Source organism: Ammodytes marinus (genome assembly GCF_949987685.1).
Source record: "Ammodytes marinus genome assembly, chromosome: 15".
In the NCBI taxonomy this organism is placed as follows: domain Eukaryota; kingdom Metazoa; phylum Chordata; class Actinopteri; order Uranoscopiformes; family Ammodytidae; genus Ammodytes; species Ammodytes marinus.
Genome location: NC_137219.1, coordinates 11903790 through 11923514, shown reverse-complemented (window position 1 = coordinate 11923514; position 19725 = coordinate 11903790). Strand labels below are relative to the sequence as shown.

General features: G+C 42.3%; 3 protein-coding genes across 7 annotated transcripts in view; 2 read left to right on the top strand and 1 right to left on the bottom strand.

The window, feature by feature from the left end:
- Nucleotides 1–714: 714 nt before the first annotated feature.
- grhl3 (grainyhead-like transcription factor 3) lies at nucleotides 715–10345 on the top strand. The gene is made up of 15 exons (XM_080042393.1): nucleotides 715–850; nucleotides 2388–2562; nucleotides 2686–2747; nucleotides 3574–3838; nucleotides 3975–4214; nucleotides 4835–4946; nucleotides 5110–5204; nucleotides 5808–5966; nucleotides 6107–6176; nucleotides 6297–6421; nucleotides 7418–7446; nucleotides 7571–7656; nucleotides 7758–7843; nucleotides 7991–8055; nucleotides 9362–10345. Exons 1-15 carry the CDS (start codon nucleotides 834–836, stop codon nucleotides 9477–9479), a joined length of 1704 nt encoding a protein of 567 aa, XP_079898519.1. The 5' UTR covers nucleotides 715–833; the 3' UTR covers nucleotides 9480–10345.
- A 3492-nt stretch (nucleotides 10346–13837) lies between these two features.
- Nucleotides 13838–14665, top strand: cldn23l (claudin 23-like; the record flags this gene model as incomplete). Its single annotated transcript, XM_080042252.1, has 1 exon — nucleotides 13838–14665. One exon carries the CDS (start codon nucleotides 13838–13840, stop codon nucleotides 14663–14665), a length of 828 nt encoding a protein of 275 aa, XP_079898378.1.
- A 3033-nt stretch (nucleotides 14666–17698) lies between these two features.
- The window catches only part of cnksr1 (connector enhancer of kinase suppressor of Ras 1), a 27942-nt gene continuing 25915 nt past the window's right edge, over nucleotides 17699–19725 (bottom strand). For 3 of the 5 annotated variants that reach the window (XM_080043046.1, XM_080043048.1, XM_080043049.1), the window contains exons 19-21: nucleotides 19549–19639; nucleotides 19044–19225; nucleotides 17699–18239 (exon numbers count right to left, since the gene is read on the bottom strand). In XM_080043046.1, the coding sequence (XP_079899172.1) occupies nucleotides 17784–18239; nucleotides 19044–19225; nucleotides 19549–19639 (729 nt within the window). In that variant the 3' untranslated portion in view covers nucleotides 17699–17783. The remainder of the gene's footprint in view (nucleotides 18240–19043; nucleotides 19226–19548; nucleotides 19640–19725) is intronic. The other 2 variants (XM_080043047.1, XM_080043050.1) reach the window with 1 other exon arrangement.

Below are 19725 nucleotides of genomic sequence, written 5' to 3'. Positions count from 1 at the left end.
GTTCTGTTCTTTTTCACAAATCATTTATTTGTGTATAAACAGTATATAGCTGTTTTAGTGTGCACGTTAATGCATTAATGTGGTTAATCATTAAAAATGGCAAAACTCCACAATGCATTCAATAAAATAGTTTGATAAAAAAAATAACTAGATGTGAATTCTAATTTCTTTATGCTTACAGAAATCTGTAACTTTTCCATTTTAATTTAGTTGAAAAAAACAGTATTTAAATAAGCTTCCCTTAGACCCCCTTCTCTTCACGAGTTTTGACCAAAACACAGAAGCATCAATGTTTGCATCTACAATCAGCTCAAAATAAAGAAACCAAAACCTGTGTATGAAATGGTAATAAAAGGGGGAAGAGGGAAAAATGATACTGAAAAAGTATTAACATGTTAAAGACGAGTTCCATCCTTCTCCTGCCATCATTAACAAACCGTTGACACCTCTGAGATCCCCAGTCTCACTCTTTTATTAAGGACGATAATGAGATTCAAAAACACTCCTGCTTTGGGATTGTCTTGTTAAGTGTTGCACATACACATGCAAGCAAGTTTCCCTCCAGCCTTGCAAGAGTTAATGATCCTACACCTGTCCTATCAGACACCTGTCTCAGTCCTCTCAGCCAATCAGAGAAGAGAGGGGAAAAATCTTGGCTGGAGTGAAATAAATCTGGGCCCCGTTCAAGAAGGGAATCACAACACTTGACTCATCTGTGTGTCACTGCTGCTCTCTGCTTGACTGATAGATTTCACTGACAGAGAGAGAGAAGCACATACAAACAGCAGAAGAAATTAAAAGGGAACCTATTCCGGCTGACTTGGACTGGAGACATGACCAAAGAGACTGAGTAAGTTTATGTGAGGGTATTTCTTTCTATTTCTGCTCAAAATGTATATATTTATTAAGATTTTTTTTCCACAAATGTGTAATTTCCTTCCGTCCACAAGGTAAAAAGGAAATTTTGGTTTAGAATGTGTGTTATACAGTAAGTAGTTCATGTTAGATGCCAGGAGAAAAACCTGGAAACCCCCCGTCTTCATATTTTTGCAATGAGACCCCCATGTGAACAATCTCTGTTTTTAGAAAGGGGTGTTTTGCAGGGGGAAATTGATATGGAGAGCTTTAACACACATGCACAGTTGGGTCTGTAGTTTTAGCGGGCTCTGTTTCGTCTTGTGTTGTCACTAACCTAGGGGCCACAGAGCATACAAAAGGACACCGGGAAATAAGTATCCCCTCTTGAGGTGTCGGACAGAGACGGAGGGCAATGACAGCATGTATTGCATTGGATTACATGATCGGGGAAACCCTAGACACAAGCCCCCCCCCCCCCCCCACACACACACACACACACTCTGTGTCTGTGTAAAATAAATCTGCATTTGGGCAGGTTTTTAAAAGGAAAATTGGAGAGAATCTATTGGAGTTGTGTGATGTTGGCTTGACGCTGCTGAGTGTGGGAAGGAGTGACAGGTGCATCCTAGAGCAGGTGTATGAGCCTTTAGTTCTAATATTTTTAAATGTTACTGAAATACCAAGAAAAACGGACACTAAACTAAAGCCATATATCATGGCCTGGCGTCAAAATAAATGTTTAAATGGGCAGTTGTCCCATGCTCAAAAGACAGAATTCCTAGCTTTCCAGGTGTGGCGCACCACTCTTTCATTAATCCTTGGTAAGACATCCTTGGCTTTTCTCCTTAAGCTTAGGTTCTGTTGCGGTTGTGAACACCTGTGGTCTACCCAGTCAGCACGTTTAATTAGCTGTGTATCCAGAGTAAACTGTGGCTATTTGTTCATTAGCTACTTCAGACACACTCAAAAGGTGGGCTTATCCCCCAGGTAGGCAGGATATTTACAATCCAATGTCACGGCGAGTCTCTCCAAACAAATCCCAATCCCCCAGAATCCCAGTTCTTTTTGAAAAGGTGGTATGGAAAACTAGAGCTCACCTCAAACACCGTTGTGGGTTCTTATTGACTTTGTAAGGAAATCATGTCATCACTTTTGAGATCTAAGCAAATAAAGGGAGTTTATACAGGAATGGAGATGTGTGTTTGTGTTGCAGTGGGTGGCCCTCTGCTTTTTCAAACTTTTTTTGACACAACTGCTCTTGAGAGAGATGTTACTCACTTCTGTGGTTTTGCAATTGAAACCATCCCAATGCTCGGGGGCAAGTATGTGCAAGTGCCCCAGAGGCTCAGTTAGATTGCATTTTACTCTGTCAAACCCAGTGTTTCATTTAAACGTACTTAAATACATTTATTTCCCATTTTTAGACCACTAGATACATTTAACATATTTATCTTCTCTAATGTGAATATGCTCTACTTGTGCAATAAAACTGTCAATCTAATCTCAACTCTCTCCACCCTTCTCTATAGGACTCTGGGACTGGTCTTTCAAAGCGAGAACTTCAACTATAACCGTTACTTAACCCACGTCATGGACACCTGGCCCTACCTGGAGGCCCCTGTCCCCGAACAGAACCACTCCAAACCCAGACTCCACCCAGGAGACGACCTGACAGCCTTAACCATGCTTTATGAACAGTGCAAGGTGAGATAATGGAGAATTAAAGAAGAAATGAGAAAACCAAACTTAAGTCAGTTTTTTTAAACCCCGGGCATTTAATTCTTACCTTCTCACCCTGAACCTTTTTATTCCTTTCTGCTTTTCCAGTCACAGAAAGAACAGAAGATGACTGGCTACAACCGCGCTGGCAACATCTGCAAAACAGAGAGGTAAGTCACCCGATCCGGCAGTATAATTATAATAAATGTGTATGTTTTATATCAGTCTATATATCTCATCAAAATTGTATTTAACGAAGAAGATTAATTTAAATGTATTTAAACTGAGAATTAAAAATTTAAATAATATGAGCCAAATAAAAATGTATTTCCTCTTTACATGAATAACATGTTTTCTCTATGAGAATGTATAGCCCCGTAAATGTATTAGAGACTGTTAAGACAGAAAGAGAAAGGCAGGGCTTTGGGAGGTCATAAACAGGTGAGTGAGTAATCCTCAAGTCAAACACAGTCAGCAGAGAGATTATTGTCCACCTCTCCAGCCTTGTCCATCCATCTATCCTCTCCCTATCATCATCTTGAAGAGTTTCCCAACAGCAATCGGACAGCCGCTTGTTTTTTTCCCTCCCTCTGTCCTCACAGAGCTCCCCAATGTTAGGTGGCTGAGAAATGGCCATTGTCGGGGGGCGCAGTGTGTTGTCCCCTCAAACATTTTGAAAAAAAAGGAGAGAAACTCAAACATGGAGAAGAAAAAAAGATGGATTAAGAGGCAAATAGTACCCGCCCAGGCTCAAGCCTCATGTCTTTTCTCATGGGCTCACCTTGCAGAGGCTGTGTGTGCTGAGAATGTTTAGTCACAAGAAGAGGTGCCTTTACTTTACTGTTGTATGTTTGCACAGGCTTCTGTACTGTTCAAGGCACGCTACAGTTGGTCCCTTTAAAGTTCCCATGCTCCTGGGTGGAGTATCACCAAGTCACACAAAAGTGTTTTTGCTGTTGTAATTAATCAGCTTTCATTTCCCCCCAACCCCGCCAGGACTCCAACCAACGGCAATGAATTTGTTTCATTGGAAGCTCCCGCCACTACCATCCTCTCCAACAGCGTTCCCTCCAGCCATCCCCAAGAGGTTTTGGGAAGCAAGCAGGGCGCCCCCCTGCCCATTGCCAACACTTCAGACACATTCGCCACCCTGACCAGTGTGGTATCGGACCCTTACGACAAACAGGAGCTCAACATCATCTTTGACTCCCTGCTGCAGAAGTGGCCCGACACCGGTGCTTTCCCCGACCCCAGCACTGAGGTATGTGTATAGTTTCATGACTTGAAAAGCTGAGCTCTCCATAGTCTTCTTTTTGGCATTTTTGAGTCTCAATTTGACCCTATTTTTTTTCTTTCCTTGACAATGTGTGTGTTTTTTATTTTTTTGTGTTTTACAGAATCTTCCCTACAGCGATCCCTTCCCCGAGGACCATTCCAGTCCGGTCTACTCGGGCTCCTATGCCGGTTCCCCACCGGAGCGCTTCAGGAATGATTTCCAGTTTTCCCTTGGAGCTCCCCGGGCTTCTCCTTACAAATCCAGCGAGTTGCCCATGGTCTACCTCAACAAGGGCCAGTTCTACCCCATCACTCTCCAGGGAGTGGACAGCAGTGCCAACCTCACCGCCACCAAAGTCAAGGTGAGTCACGGTTTTAGGAAAGCAAGGAAACATTTCTTTAATGTTAGAAAAGGGCACTTAAAATCGGTGGTGACTATTGTTTTGAGAGGCATCCTTCCCTTCGGGCTCTTTTTTCGACGGGCCAATGAAGACGTAAAAATTCTTTGCGTGCCACCATCCAACCCTTCCCAAAAGTCAGTCCCTCCCTTGGAGCCAATTCCTCTGTGACTAATTCCCTGTTGACACCCTGCATACTGGGCTGCTTTAAATGACAGTGTCCTGCCCTGTATAATTTATTCCTATGGTGGCGTAATGAGACCACAGTGCAGCGGAGCTAAGCTAAGCTCAGCTCTATTTGCCTGGTCTGACATAGACAAGAGTGGAAAAGGTTGGGAAGGTGTGGTGACAAACCTTTTCTTTGTCAAAGCAATCACGGGATAAGAATATACACAAACACAGGTTTTGTTCGCTGCTAATAACCGATGACAATGTGACGAAAGTGTGAGGAGTGATGGATGAAACGTGAGAAAGAGAGAGTTGGTCATTCTTGGGAGATGTTGGCAGGTGAAAGAAATACATTCCGCTTCACAAGTGTATCTAAATCTCTGCTTTTCCTGTCACCGTTTCTTTCTCCACTCCAGACTGTAGTGATGGCTGTGTTCGAGAATGACAAGAGCCCAGAGTTGCAGCTCCGCTTTTGGAATCACTGGCATGGACGCCAGCCGACTGCCAAGCAAAGGGTCATTGATATTGGTATGTTGCTCACACATTAAACCACATACACAAAGTCACTTTACACCTGCACACGGACACCTAAACCAAGTGAAATATTCCATAGTTTCCTGACATGTCTTACAGAAAATAAAATCAAACTGCTAATCCAATATTAATAAAAAAGATTTTTTGTATTTTCCAGCGGACTACAAGGAAGTGTTCAGCGGCACTAGCCACATAGAGGAGGTGGCCTTCAACGCTCTCTCCTTTGTTTGGAACCCCAATGAAGAGGCCAAGGTAAACACATCATTATCAAAAAAGAATGCACGGATGCTTTTATATAAGTTGACTCTGTTAAGGTCACGTCTTTAAGAGCAGAACAGGTGTAGGATTAGAGAAAGAAAAGAGAGGAAAGGTAGAGAAGGGAGGTGGAGAGAGAAAGAGAGAGAGAAGGAGTGTCTGAGGAGGGAGGGTAGGAATCCCAGAAATGTGTTTTTTCCCCCCGGGGCTCCTGTCACCGCAGCATTTCGAGAGCCACGGCGGCCATCTTTGAGATCTTCTCTATGGCCCTGTGGCGCTGGGGTGGGGCAACTCAACCTGCAGCAGGTGGATAGAGATGGGAAGAATGATCAGCAGAAAAAAGAGCCTAAAAAGTTCGACTAGGGCCTTTAATAATAAAAAATTATAAAAAATTAGGAAGACAGAGTTAAACACGTGGATATATGTATCAAACCAAAGCTCTCTCCAAAAACCTGTCATCATATTGTCAACGGCCGTAGCGTCTTCTTTTGTTTTTATTGTTCGCGTCTGCCAAACCCTGTCATTATGTCTCTTGTGTGGGACACAGGGAGCCTACAAAAACATGATGTACTAATATACCTACACGTATTTCGCACTCAGGTGTACATCGGCGTCAACTCCCTGAGCACAGACTTCTCCTCTCAGAAGGGAGTGAAGGGCCTCCCTCTGAACATACAGATAGACACCTACGACTTCAGCTCGGGAACCAACCAGCTCATACACAGAGCCGCTCTCCAGGTCAAGATTTTCTGTGATAAGGTAGGTCCCCCCATGTGCTTTCACTTCATTCCCCCATTTTCTAACATTAAAACAAATTGAAAATAATAAAATCTTGGGCTTTTTGTGGAGTCAAAGTCATTGTCCTAACCACGTTGCTGTGTGTGTGTGTGTGTCCTCAGGGTGCTGAGAGGAAGATGCGCGATGAGGAGAGGAAGAGGAGCAAGAGGAGGGGAAAGAATGATTCCAACAGTGAGTGATGCAAAGCAATAATAATGAAATCATATCATCATCCAATATACTGTACATTAAAGTATACAAACACAGTCTTTATAAGGGTCGTATTCTAACATTGCTCCCTGCTTTCTCCAGCCAACAAGTCCTTAGTGAGCAGCTCCATGGGCAGTGACTGCACCTTCTTCCAAACCCTGGAAGACCACGTCACCCAGCCTGTTCTCTTCATTCCCGAAACACACCTCGCCAGCTTACAGCGCATAGTAAGTCCATATTTTTTTTTGCTGTGTTGAGTGAATCATGTGCCCCCCCTTCCCCCCTCCCTGTATATTCCTGCAGGCAATAGGACAAGAAGGCACGAGATAGGCGGGATAAAAAATCTGTGGGAAAGTATGTGGTGGGAAAAGTGGGGCTGGGAAAAGGGGAGGGGATGGTGTCAGCGAAAGTGAGGAGAGAGATGGGTATGAGCTAATTGCCGTCGAAACCAGACACAGGTACAAGCCGCTGCAGCTACTGACACTGGGATTAAGCTATGGGGGCTCTCAACAAGAAGAAAACACACACACACACACACACACACCTGGTGCAACGGCACACAGACACCTGACATACAGTATGCGCCACCCTCATATAGCCCTCTCTGTTGCTTTTACTCTCACACACACTTGCGAAAACACTCAAGCAGAAGGGGGCTGTTCAGACAGGCCGGCTTTCCCACACCATGGAGTCTAGAGCGAAATTTATGAGAGTGTGTGTGTGTGTGTGTGTGTGTGTGTGTGTGTGTGTGTGTGTGTGTGTGTGTGTGTGTGTGTGTGTGTGTGTGTGTGTGTGTGTGTGTGTGTGTGTGTGTGTGTGTGTGTGTGTGTGTGTTCCAAATTCCTTGATTAACAGTGAGAGAAAGTGAAGAAAAAATCATCTTAGAGAAAACTAAAATCTATAAATACAATTAGAAAATTGCTCAATAATGCAATGCCCCAAAGTCTGCCATGAACGGCGAAAAGCGCTGAGAAAACCTCTCTGATTGGTTAGTTCGATAAAGCGTAGGATGGTCCTATCTGTGTGTCTCCATCAGTGTCCACGCTTACCTGGTTCTCTTAAGAGGTTATGGGAAATGCAGTCTTGAAGTGAATGATAACATTCCTCTGTGAACGTAATGTGCACAGACAATGGGTGGGAAGGGGGGGACATTAAGCAATGCTTCTATCAGTGGAGTGTCGTCTAAACAGATCTCTAATCAGGTCTCCTCTCTGTCTCTCTAGGCCACTCCCATGGTGGACAACAGCGAAAGGTAAGCATAGACACACTGCAACTTTAACGGATGTCCCTCTCAAACGGTTATTTTTCCGGATATACAAATAGTGTCTGGCTGCCATTAGTCTAATGTGAATGTTTTTTTTCTCCCATTTTCCCAGGAGTTCTCTGAAGAGATCAAATAAAGACAGAGACCAGAAGAGCTCTCCACCCAGCAAGCAGGCCCGCAGAGAAGACTCACAAAAAGGTAGATAGAAAACAAATACAGTATTTAAAAATGTTAAAAATCAGCATGAATAAGGAGCTCCTTTTATACCGTTATGCTAAATGTTTCCTGTCTTCCATTAGTTCTGCTGTACGTGAGGACAGGCGCTGAGGAGGTCTTTGACGCGCTCATGCTCAACACGCCAACACTGTCCGGCCTACGAGATGCTGTAAGTATCTTCAAACACATTCCTGATTTATCGGACCTGATTTCTGTTGTTGTTCGCACATCTTTAACTTTACAGCGTGCTATCTCTCAAGTATATCGTCTTTCGCATCATGCTGACTGTCATCTCATGTTCCTCTTCCTCCCTCAGGTTTCAGAAAAGTACGGTATGCAAAAAGACACCATTGGGAAAATCTACAAAAAGTGCAAGAGAGGGTGAGTGTCTTATTGTTTCTTTCAGTATGTCTCATGCACTGTTATGCAACCGAACTTAACACACAAGTTTGGGTTTAAGGAGCTTATACGACACACACACACACACACACACACACACACACACACACACACACGATGCGCATACATTCAGGGCTTAGTTTGTTATTTTAATCTGGTCCTCCCTTAAGGAAGCTCATGTTGACAGACTGGGTAGGTAGGTTAGTTGGCTCTGCCTCTTGGAATGTCTTAATAGCAGCTTCTCCAAAAAAGAAAGACAGGTGACTGAGGGAGGATGAAACACGTTCAAAGGTCCTGCATATGCGTCATGTTCGATTGTTGTACCATTTTTTTATGATTTCATAACCTCAACTTACATGGAAAACCACCAGGAAGTTTTTTTTCGGTGTTGAAAGACCGTTTGATACAGTTGATCTAATGCTGGATTTTCTCAACATGGCTGCTTCTCTCAGCCTTATGGTCTCATGAGCAGACTTTTTTTCAAGCTTTCAAAAACACATATTTGTATCTCAAACCCTAAATAGATATATAATAGTCTGGGGCCCTTCCTGTAAAATAACAGGGGGAGTCCAGAGGGCAAATGTTAATTAGACTTGACAGAGACTGAAACACCTTCGGGTGGTTTTCCCTGCTTGCTTGCTGGCAGGCAGCTATCACTTGAGGGGGGAGCAGCTAGGCTAACTGGTTGGGTTACATTCTCCACGCAGTTCCTCCCTACTCTATTGCTGTTGTCTTCAATCAGCCCTGTCCCTGCAGGCAGAATGCATGAGCCGGTGGTTAGATCAGTCATTAAAGTCTTAAAGCCTACAGGTTATAGTGTTAGTGTTAGTGTTGGGCAGGAGGCGGAGGAGAGTGGCCCTGATTTACTTCTACTGATGCAGGAGATAAAATCCGACACTTTGTTATTTCGCCTGAGAAGCTTCTTCCATAAAAAATGACACGTTGCGCTTAGCGTAAACAAGAAGGCTGTCAAACACATGATGTCACACTTTAGTGGAAAGTAGGGCAAAGTGCACATTTAGAGCCAATTAAGGGTACGGTCACCCAGGAACAACAGGTGGCGTCGTGAAAACACCACTGCTTTTGTCCAAAGGAGGGTGAAAGAATTAACACAAACTGAAAATTCCTCTGAGCACCTTTAAAACCTCAACCTAAACTAATGAACACGCTTAGGCACTGGTGTTATGTCTTAAAAAAGGTCCCACTAGAATCAATTAAGTTCTTCGTAGTTACTTTAATCATCCCTATCACTAAGGTAACCTTTGATTTTCGTTTGTCATTTCCTCAGGATTTACATCAACATGGATGACAACATCATTGAACACTACAGCAACCAGACAGCCTTCCTCCTCGAGATGTCCGAGGTGGCAGCCGGCCAGTTCCAGGTCACTCTGGTTGAAGTATGAGTAACATCCTGGTCAATTTGAAGGATGTGACCAAATCACAGCTGCCAGTTCAAAATCATCTCTGAAAAAGCACTGCCCAAGCAAAGACAATGCAAGCTGTGGACTTGTCAAAACCAAATATGAGAACCGGACTGAAGAGACCCCCCAAGTTTCTCCGACCTCAGTTGATAATGTCAAACCGTTTCTCTATTTTTTGTAAATACCACTTGCCCAAATTCTTATGAGTTGGTTATTTTTTAATTTTATATTGTAACGTAAGAGCAATTATGATGCTTGTGTATATATATATCATGTAAATACATTTTAATATGACAGTGTTTTATGACTTTCCACGAATTGCTATGTATTTCAATTTTTTTTTACCGAGCTCTGTACATGATTTATGTACAGTGTGTTTTCAACATTTAAGGTAACTATTCTTGCTGCTTCCAATGAACTCATCATTTCTTCTACAAGACCGTCAACTACGATAAAGTTTTTTTCACCGCCATAAGTATGTTCCTGTAGAATAGTTTCACGGCTTAAACGGCCCGACACTGGGTTAAATTCAGAACCTCAAGTCAGACATTTCCACCCTTAAAAACCACACAAGAGTGAGTATTGGTTGTGACCTAGCCCAAAGCTGTGGACATTTCTGGACTGTATGGTGTAACCACAGAGTTTTCCCCCCAAACCCTGCAACCTGCCATAAGGCTTTCTTAGTATGCATGTGTTTGTGTGTACCAAAAAGCTGTTGGATTTTTTTTTGCCCTTATACGTTACGCATCATTTCATGTATCCCTGTAATATTTCATTATTATACCATGGCAATTCTGGTTGTATTAGCATATCTTGCCTATTTTGTAAGAAAATAAAGAAAAATGCATAAGAAATTTGGAGGCTGTCTGGTTTATTTATGGTTATTACTATGCGTAGAGCTCTGATTGAAAAGCCAGCCATTCACAGCTCTGCCAGGATCATTCATCACTGGAAAAAACAATAGATACGAAAGAGAGATGCTTCCTTCAATAACAGTTGGTATATGAAGGTGCAGTACATATTGAAAATTAATATACAGCGGTTAGCTCTATTAGCTCTCCCTACAGAGCAAACGAGAGTCCCATCTGCTTGAGAGAGGTCTTCATTTCTCAAATCAAAGGTTTTTCCTGCCGATCCCTCTGCTCCAAAATAGGCTTCACACAAGTGTAAAAGTGTTGGCATATATAGAGGAAAAAGCTCACTGCCTTTCTCTATTTGGTTGCAGGGAAATGCAAGGAGGCATTCTGTCCTAGATGTAAGACAGAGGCACACACGCACAATGGAGGCAGCAAGGCAAGCAAGGGAGAAGAAAGACACAAAGCGGTAGACGGACACACGGACAAACATTGACACAAAGACAGACAATTAGGAGGCAGAGAGAGGGAGGCGGCTGAAGCATGCATTGATGAGACGCAGGAATAATGAAGAGGTGGTTGCACCATCTGCTGCAAGAGAGAAAAACATGTTAGCAATTCAGACAAGAGCGGGGAGGCAGACAGCGATCCGATGAGCGATGAGATACCCACAGCCCCCTCTGAATGGTAAGCGACGACATGGACTGTGTGTGTGTGTGTGTGTGTGCCTGTGTGTTTGCATTCACTCATAATGTGCCCATGTGAGAGAAAGTGTTTGGGCTATTCATATCCTACAGTATGTTCATCTCATAGCCCCCTCAATGTTTAGCCTCTCTGTAGATGTTGCCATGCTTTTCCTCTTGCCATCTCTGCATCAAAACAAATCTAGGGGGGAAGTCACTGCATTTAAATCTTGCAGTGAAAAAGACAGTCATGCAGGGAATTTTATATATTTTGTAATTTACCCTGCATTAAATTCCCATTCCAAAATTGTACTTGTAATCGTGATAGGACACAAAATGCTATGTGGGTTAACATAAAAACATACCAAATATTTCCAAGACATTTTATTCACTCCTAATGCTGAGAAGTGATTGTCTTCAGAGTGGGTGCTTCTTTCCCATCATGTCTGTAAAGTCAAAACATTGCTCAACAGGAAATACTGGCGTATTATAATTACAATGTCGACATATACTTTTAGAAACTGATTACACTAGAGGACAGGTATGTGTGTGAAAAAACACTCTACTCACTGAGATCTTCGCAAAATGCAGATATGAATTTTTTTTAACCATTCTAGTCTAGTCTATTCTGGATTCTATTCTTGTATCATCTGGCATATATTACACTTAATCTTGCTTAAACTTGTTAAATTAAATTTCCTGTTAACCGTCACATTGGTGATTGATTCATCACCTCTAGGTAAATGCCCTTAATTCCACAGTAACATCTCCGAAAGGGAATTTCATAATATCAATGAATTATCCAATTAATGAATAATTAATACATTAATTAAGCAATTTACACACATGTTTTTGTAGGCTGTACATCCTCTAAGTGGTGCACCAAAACAAGTACACGCTGATGTTTGGTGCACAAATCAGTGTTTTCCCCCACCATCGCTGAACCTGCTTCAGATTACAAAAGCGTCTAGTTAATAGGTTGCATGATTTATTGTATTTCTTGCCAATACGTTACCAGGAACTACACAAAGGGATCACACACCCAAATCAATCAGATTGTTCTTTTGATTCATATCTGAATGTCTATATTCAGCACAAAGCGAGTGCCAACAATGCACGCCCATTTTCCAATATGATTTGAGCCTACCGTGCATGGAGAATAGTCCAGTCATTACAACTCAGCAATTTTTAATGAGCATTTGCCTAGATTACTCAGTGCAGAATGTTCGATATAGTCGATTGACATAGCCTACATCTATTGTAGGAAGTTGCTACCTTTTGCATTTTGACTTTTCAAATGGATTGAAGACATTATTTTTTAAGTCGCAAGAAACACAGAAAGAGTGAATTGTCTTATATTTCATAATCACTTTGGATTTTTGGTTTAGGGTTAAAGGTTGGGCAAAAAAGAAAAAGACTCTGTAGCCTATTTCGAGGTGTGTGAGTGATTGTGACTGTAAAGTCTGGTTTTCCTCATTGGAGAAGTGGTTATATTATCCCCGTTGTGTCTGTGTTTGTTTGAAGGAGATGTATACTGACCTCTTGTGTTTGTGTGTGCATGTGTGTGTCTGAATGTGCCACACACATAGGCCTATCCCAAGTTGTCCTGCCTTTGAGGGCATTCTTTCTTTCCTCTGCTGAGCCCAGACAGACTCACTCTGCATTCAGACACTGGCATGACATAGGCCTAATAATTAACCTACTAACCAAACTGAATTCTTACAAGGTCATAGCCGGCCACCAATCGAAAGGCTTTGGGAGGGGGGGAAACAACATGCCAACAACACACCCTCCTGCATGCACACACACACACGCACGCAGGCTATGTTTAACTCTATAAATCCAACATTTTCAGGTAACTTTCAAGTATAAAAAGGAATCTGACTATAGGTGTTGTGATAAATAAAAGCCACACATTGGCTACCCACACACACACACACACACACACACAGTCGCTTTGATTGTAATTTATTTTTTTGGTAAAATGTTTTAATTATTTTATTTAAATGTTGTATTTTTATCCATGTTTTAAATTTGTTCCTTTTTTTTGTATTTGTATTCTTCATTTGATTTTAACCCTGTGAAGCACCTTGAGTGGCCCTGTGCCTGAAATGTTCTTTATAAATAAAATTGCCTTGCCTTGCCTTGAGACTGGCCAAGGTATGGTATCCTAGCAACAGAGACAGGCATCGACCGATTCCTTCTTTGCCCGTCCAGCGCTGGAGCAGTGAAGCCAAACCTCTTCTGCAGCGCTCGTCTCTGCTTCACTTCCCATCTCTGTCTGCTGTTTTTGGTCATGTCCCTCTCTTTCTCTCTTTCTCTCCATCACATCACCCTGACGAGCACGATACCCCAATCTCTTCCTGCATCCTTCCCTTGTATAGCCTATACGCAGACCGTCAGAATGCAGAGTAGGCTAGGCTATGCCACTGGAGGAGAGGAGAGTTTGAATAAATGAAGACGAGGTAGGCTAATGGATGATTTAATTTATCAAGGTGTTGAACTATTGTTGTTGTTGTTGTTGTTGTTGTTGTTGTTGTTGTTGTGATGATTGACCCGTCTGAGAATTATTTATTTTAAGTGTTCTTGTATTTTCTACAGATGGACAGTGTCATGGTCAGAGGAGACTTTGGTGAAACATGACTCAATTTTTGTCTTGACTAAGAAACTACAGAAGAGGAGCAGCCACAACACACAGCGGAAGGCACGCTGAGAACAGGCATTTCCCACAGAAAAAAAACAAAAACAAATGATAGGCTACTTGTAGGTTATAGCCTAGCCCATGTCTTGAGAACATTTTCAGATGCACACGTCAGCCACCATGGTGATGGGGATCGTCTTTGCCCCACTGGGATTGGTCCTTGTCCTCACTGCTGCCATCACTCCTCAGTGGAGGGGCGGGCAGGCCAGTCTGGGCACGGCCGGGCCCGGATCACTGCTACGGGCCGGAGCCATTAAAGGTCAAGGGTCGGGGGAGACGCTGCTCTTACTGCGCTCCGACGGACTGTGGGAGAGCTGCCTACAGGTGGAGCACTCGGAGCTGAAGCAGTGCTGGCCCGTGGCGGGTCCCTATCAGAGAGACCACCGGGTTCGCCTGGTACAAGGACTGATCCTGACCTCGTTGTTCCTGGGCGGCACAGGCATCGTTCTGGCCTGTATCGGGGTGCGCTGTTGGACGGATATCCCGCTGAGAGGTGTGGCGGCTAGCGGTGGGCTCCTGGTGGTGCTGGCGGGGCTGCTGAGCATGGCCGCTCTCGGGGTTTACACCCACAACCTCGGAAGACTGGGGATGGTGGCAAGTCAAGGGGTCAACCTTCCACCGAAGTTCCCCCAGCTTAGCCTGCATGCGGCCGGCTCCCTCTACTTTGGATGGCTGGGTTCATGTTTACAGGTGCTGGGGGGCGTTGCTCTGCTGTTCAGCTTTAAGAGACCGAGACGCCCGACATGCCCGTCCTGCCCAGAGCTACCCGCCTGCCCCGGCTGTCGTTCTTGTCAAGAGATGACCAACAACAAGCCAGAAACCGACGTATATGAAGTCAGCTGTTATAATGTAAAAACCTTCAACTTTAAAGACTTGAAGGCAACATGGATACAGATGATGAACATGATGGGCACACTTCCAACTCATTAGCTAATAAATCTGACAACTGATAAAAAGTGAGTGAATCCATAAATGACTGTGAACCACATAGTATTGTGCGACCTGTTCAAAGGTGCAGTCAGCAATTTTGGAGAATGCTTGTTGTCAAAATCACTTTTTGTCAAACTCAGTGAATATCTCCTCACCACCATCTACCCGTACTGTGTGTGTGTGCTGGGGGGAAACAAATCCAGTGATAATAAACAACGGGCTGGTGCACCCCCTTTGTTGACATACCCTTTGTGTACATACCAGTTTACAGAGCCTATGCTGTGTATTAACACCAGATTGTTTCAGTGCACACACAGGTAGCAGATCTAAAGGAGAAATTCCCTGATATTGACAAAAAGTGATTTTGCAACAAGCGTTCTCCAGAATCACTGAATCCACCTTTAATGGACCCTATGTCTGATTTGAACACAATGGATGTTTTTGCCTCTTGACAGCGTAGACAGTAAAGTACAAAGGGGTGAATCCCATATGAGAGCAACGATTGTGAGAGATTCATAAAAATCCCTGTAGTTGAAAAGGGCTAAAGTTCCTGCTGCCTTTAACTGCAACCTGTAGTAATACATGACTGAAGCGTCTCTTTGTGCTGCCTTTTACATTGTAGTCATGCCTTTGTACTGTTTGCAAAAAATATGACAACTTTTTGTGTCTGAACAAAACTGTGAAATGTAAAATTTTCGTGTTGAATTATAAGAGTGGACTCGCAGTTGCATAGAAAATGTTAGAGCTATATGTAAATTGATTGGTTAAAGCTGTTCTTAAATGCTGTTATAGGTTACCATTGTAAAATGCACTTTCTAGTTTAATGTTACTTCTTAACAGAAAACGTTGTTCAGTTAATCAAAATTCTAATCAAATTCTTTGCCAATATGCTTCTTTGGAATGGTGACAACAACCTTGACTAATTTTCTCCTGATTTTCTATCTGTTGTTCATGTTTTCCCAAATCAGTCACCGCAACAAGCAACGAAAAAAGACCAGCGTTAGACGTCAGATTGTCTGTAAACACATTACAAATGAATCTGCCAATTTCTTAGCACGTCAGGGTCAATCTTTGTACAATACCTTCACTGAGGAGCCTTCATCCAATGAATGTGATGTTACTGACTCGATCACTCCAACAGTGATTAGAAAAAAAAGTGTTTGATAGGGGAAATGTACTGTTGTTTGTTCTTTGTAAATTATTCTTCTGGTGTTAACTTTGGTGTAGTGTGTCCATACTTGGTGGTGCATTCTGCATTTAATAAAATATTTCAAAATCACTGTGTCCTAGTTTTACTGTTTCATGTGATGTCATCATATATTGATATAAAAAGAAAAGCTTTAACAAAGACCCTATTGAACAAAAATCAATGAAAATTATCTTAAGATTCATTCTATTCAGAATAATGTTGGACAGATGGACAGTATCAGTAATACGTTGCCTGTTGTACTGTATGTGTGCGTTTTGGCTTTGTATTTATCTTGCAAAGGTGCTGGACTGTCATTAAAATGAATGGCCTCCACACAAAGCTGAGGGACAGATTGAACACCTCAGCTGACGTAAGCAGACAAGGTCACGGCTAATGAATGGACAGAGGGAACAATACAGTGATTTACATCAGTGGCACACAACGTCATTCAGTTAGTGATCAACAGTCGGTCACATGTCTAGCTGAGGACCAGGAGTTCATTACAGGAAATGGAGGAGTCACTAATGTGCCATATTTGAGAAAAACAAAACAAACAACCAAAAGAGAGCACATGTGGATAGTGACTAAGTCTTCCACTGAAATTAAAATAAGTTGCAAAATTGTTTTAATTGTTTTCACTCGGAATTTTCCAGTTATCTCTGTGCTTAAGTAGAACAGGTTGAGGCTTGAATTTGAGTGCTTTTCATCCATACTTTGTGAGTGTTAGTTTACTCAAACCGGCACAGATAAAAACACTAATTAGAGCTCAGCCGAAAAATTGCGATAAAATAAACTTGATACGTTTATCGTCGGTAATTTCCTTTGTTGGGATAACCATGAATTTTTTTTATTGACTCAAGAGGGACCTGCATCTAGTGTGTTTTAGAGGTTTAAGAGGTTTATTATTTTGCAAGGACGCAAAAAGAGAAGCCTAGATGCACTGAGGTTTATGCACAAAAGATAGACATGGACACACAGAGCATGAACGCATGCATTTCTGATCTTCCTTGAATCAAACTAAATCACACTTAATCACTCAAAATAAAGCACAGATTTAAAAAAAAAAAATGCACAATGGTGGATGAAACACATTTATCAGTCAATTGTCATTCACTTTTCAACAACATTAATTACATGACACGTCATTTATCGTCACGCTCCCTTTTTATTAAGCTGATGAATATTAACAATGAAAAAGGAGCAGGGGCCAACTCTGACATCTCAGCACTTGTGGAGTCCTCACTTTTCTTGCTGCATCCATGGCAGACTTGGACGATAAGAAGCGCTGAACCAGAACTGTCAAATAGCTCTTCCATAGAGTTCCAACACACAAATCCATCTGTGTGGTGAAGTACAGTGTTCTCCACAGGGGCAAAAATGCTAAAAAATAAAATAAAAACAACATTACCTTGGCCAACAAGGCTACAACAGTCTTTCTCAGGCACATTTTCTGTGCAAATAATTTCAAATGTATACCTTTATTAAGGTAATGTCATACATACAGTATCTATAGTACAACTGTATTTACATATCAAAATACAAGAGGCATGACTTATATTAAAAATGGTCCAGGAATTCTAAAAAAAATGTTGTACCTTTTATCATTAGTAGAACAAGACAGCTTTAGAATCCCATTAACACATACTGTACTGGGATTGACACAAGGCAAATTGTTCTTTTTCTCGGTTGTAAACTTGTCATATTTGTTTGTTGTGAGAAAGTCTAAGTCTGAATTTTACGAGTCCAGTCTGCACTGATGCATTTCTCTCGAAAATACTTGATTAAAGTGCGGATTTAAATGGCAATTTTAACCGATCCTTAGCGGCTGGGTGCCGACGTGGTCGAAATGCACCTCTGTCACACCGCGGCAGGAAAAAAAAAACGTCTCTCCTTTTGTCTGACTTTAAGTAAACAGAGCAAACTTTGCTCTTAAATGTAGAAGTAGTTCTCGGGAGTCTCTCCGCTCTGTGACATTTCGGTCAGCTGTCGGTTGATGGACTCCTGCAACGATCCCAGAGAGAAATCTAAGTCTGGACTTGGAGAATCCTGTGGGATCTCCAGGTGAACATCAGACGGCTCAGCGTCCACCAACATCTCCCCGTCGCTCAGGCTCAGTCTGCTCGCTCCTTCGGTCTCTTCTGCTGTGGTGGCTGTTTCCTTAGCGATGGTTTCCAAGGCAACTTCCTCCTCCTCCTCCTCCTCCTCCTCGGCAGGCGTATCGGGCACTGTTGCGTCGTGGAGCCCTTTGGAGGCCTTGAGCGAGGCTGACTTCTCGATCTCCAGAACCAGTTCCTCGTGGTGCTCCTTCCACTGACGGTACTTTGAAGCAGTCACATCAGAGTCCTCCAGTATCTTGTTGATCTGCAGCAGCTCGGCCTCTTTGGCCTACAGGATGAAAAGGGTAATATATAAAACTGTCTGGTTATGATTTATTTTATTTTATTTTTTTTTAACCTTTATTTATACAGGTAAAATCTCATTGAGACCCAGGGTCTCATTTACAAGAGAGACCTGTTCAGGTAGGCATCAGCAGCAACACAAAGTTACAGACTAACTAAACATACAGGAGACACAACACAGAACACAAACGGTAAAATAACGCAGTACAAAGGGCAAAGAACAAATTAAGTACAAGTTAAGTTATGTACAAGTGCAGACCCCCACGGACTGTCTCAACAGCCTTCCTACTAGCAGTCTAAAATCCCCTAAAGAAATAAAATGATTGCCTGAAAACAACAACTTTTCTGTGCAAGATAATGTTTTGATAATGATTAATTTCTCTGTCAAAGAAAAGAAAATATAGTACAATGTAGTTTGTAACTAAGAAATGTATTTAGGCGAGACAGTCCAGGTGAATAAGGTAAAATCAGCATGCACCTTTGCCAGTTGAATACTCACATTAAAATATTTTTTTTTTGTATTACACATTTTCAGAAATGTTTGAATTAATATGCAAATATGGCATACAACTTATTGCAACTCTTTCAAAACTAAAAATCTAGATGTTGGATAAAGCCAGATTCAAAATCTTTTTTTCATTTTAACAACATATAAATGATCAAAGTTTATCATGTCAGTTTACTGTGTCATCATATAATGATTAGTTTATCATCATATGGCCTGTGTTTGGCCAGGGAAGGGTATAACTTGAGAACCTGACCCACTTGCTTGAGGGACTTCTGTGCTCACCTTTAGGGTGCTCTGCAGGGCCCTGAGTGTGTGCGCCTTCTCATTGATGATAGGGTTCTTGTTGCGTCGAATGAACGACTTCCTGAAGTGGTCCTGTGTAAACGGCTGGTCCTGGCCAATCAGAGAAACTCCTCCTTCTTTTATGTTGTTTATCATCATGCCCATCTCATCCACCGGTGCTGCTTTTCCAGACAGAGACAGGAAGGCAAGGTTAGTGCAAATTAAAGATGGAGTGGGCTGATAACAAGATAGAGCACTTGGAGCAAGATCCAACAGATGAAGCTGTTATGAACCTATCTTTGACGGTTGTAATATCGACAGACAGGGTAAAGTGAAGAAAACAACAAGTCATGATAAAGATGAATTATCCACTCAGAAATGATTAAAACATCAATCAGAGAGACGCGGTCCTTACAGATTAAAGTAATTCTTCATCGAGAGGTAATATAAGAAAGCAGCAAAGAAAAGAGTAGAGACAACAGTAGACACAAGGTACTGTACATACCTGTTCCTTTGCTGCCCCCTGACACAGGACTGTGTAATGGCACCTTGTTGGTCTTCTTCTTTTGGCGAGGCAGAGTGTTAGACTGCCCGTTCTGAAGCACACAATGTGAAAGAATGTGTGTGTGTGGGGGGGGGGGGGGACTTGTTGTGTGATAAACCATATTTAAAAAAATATGCA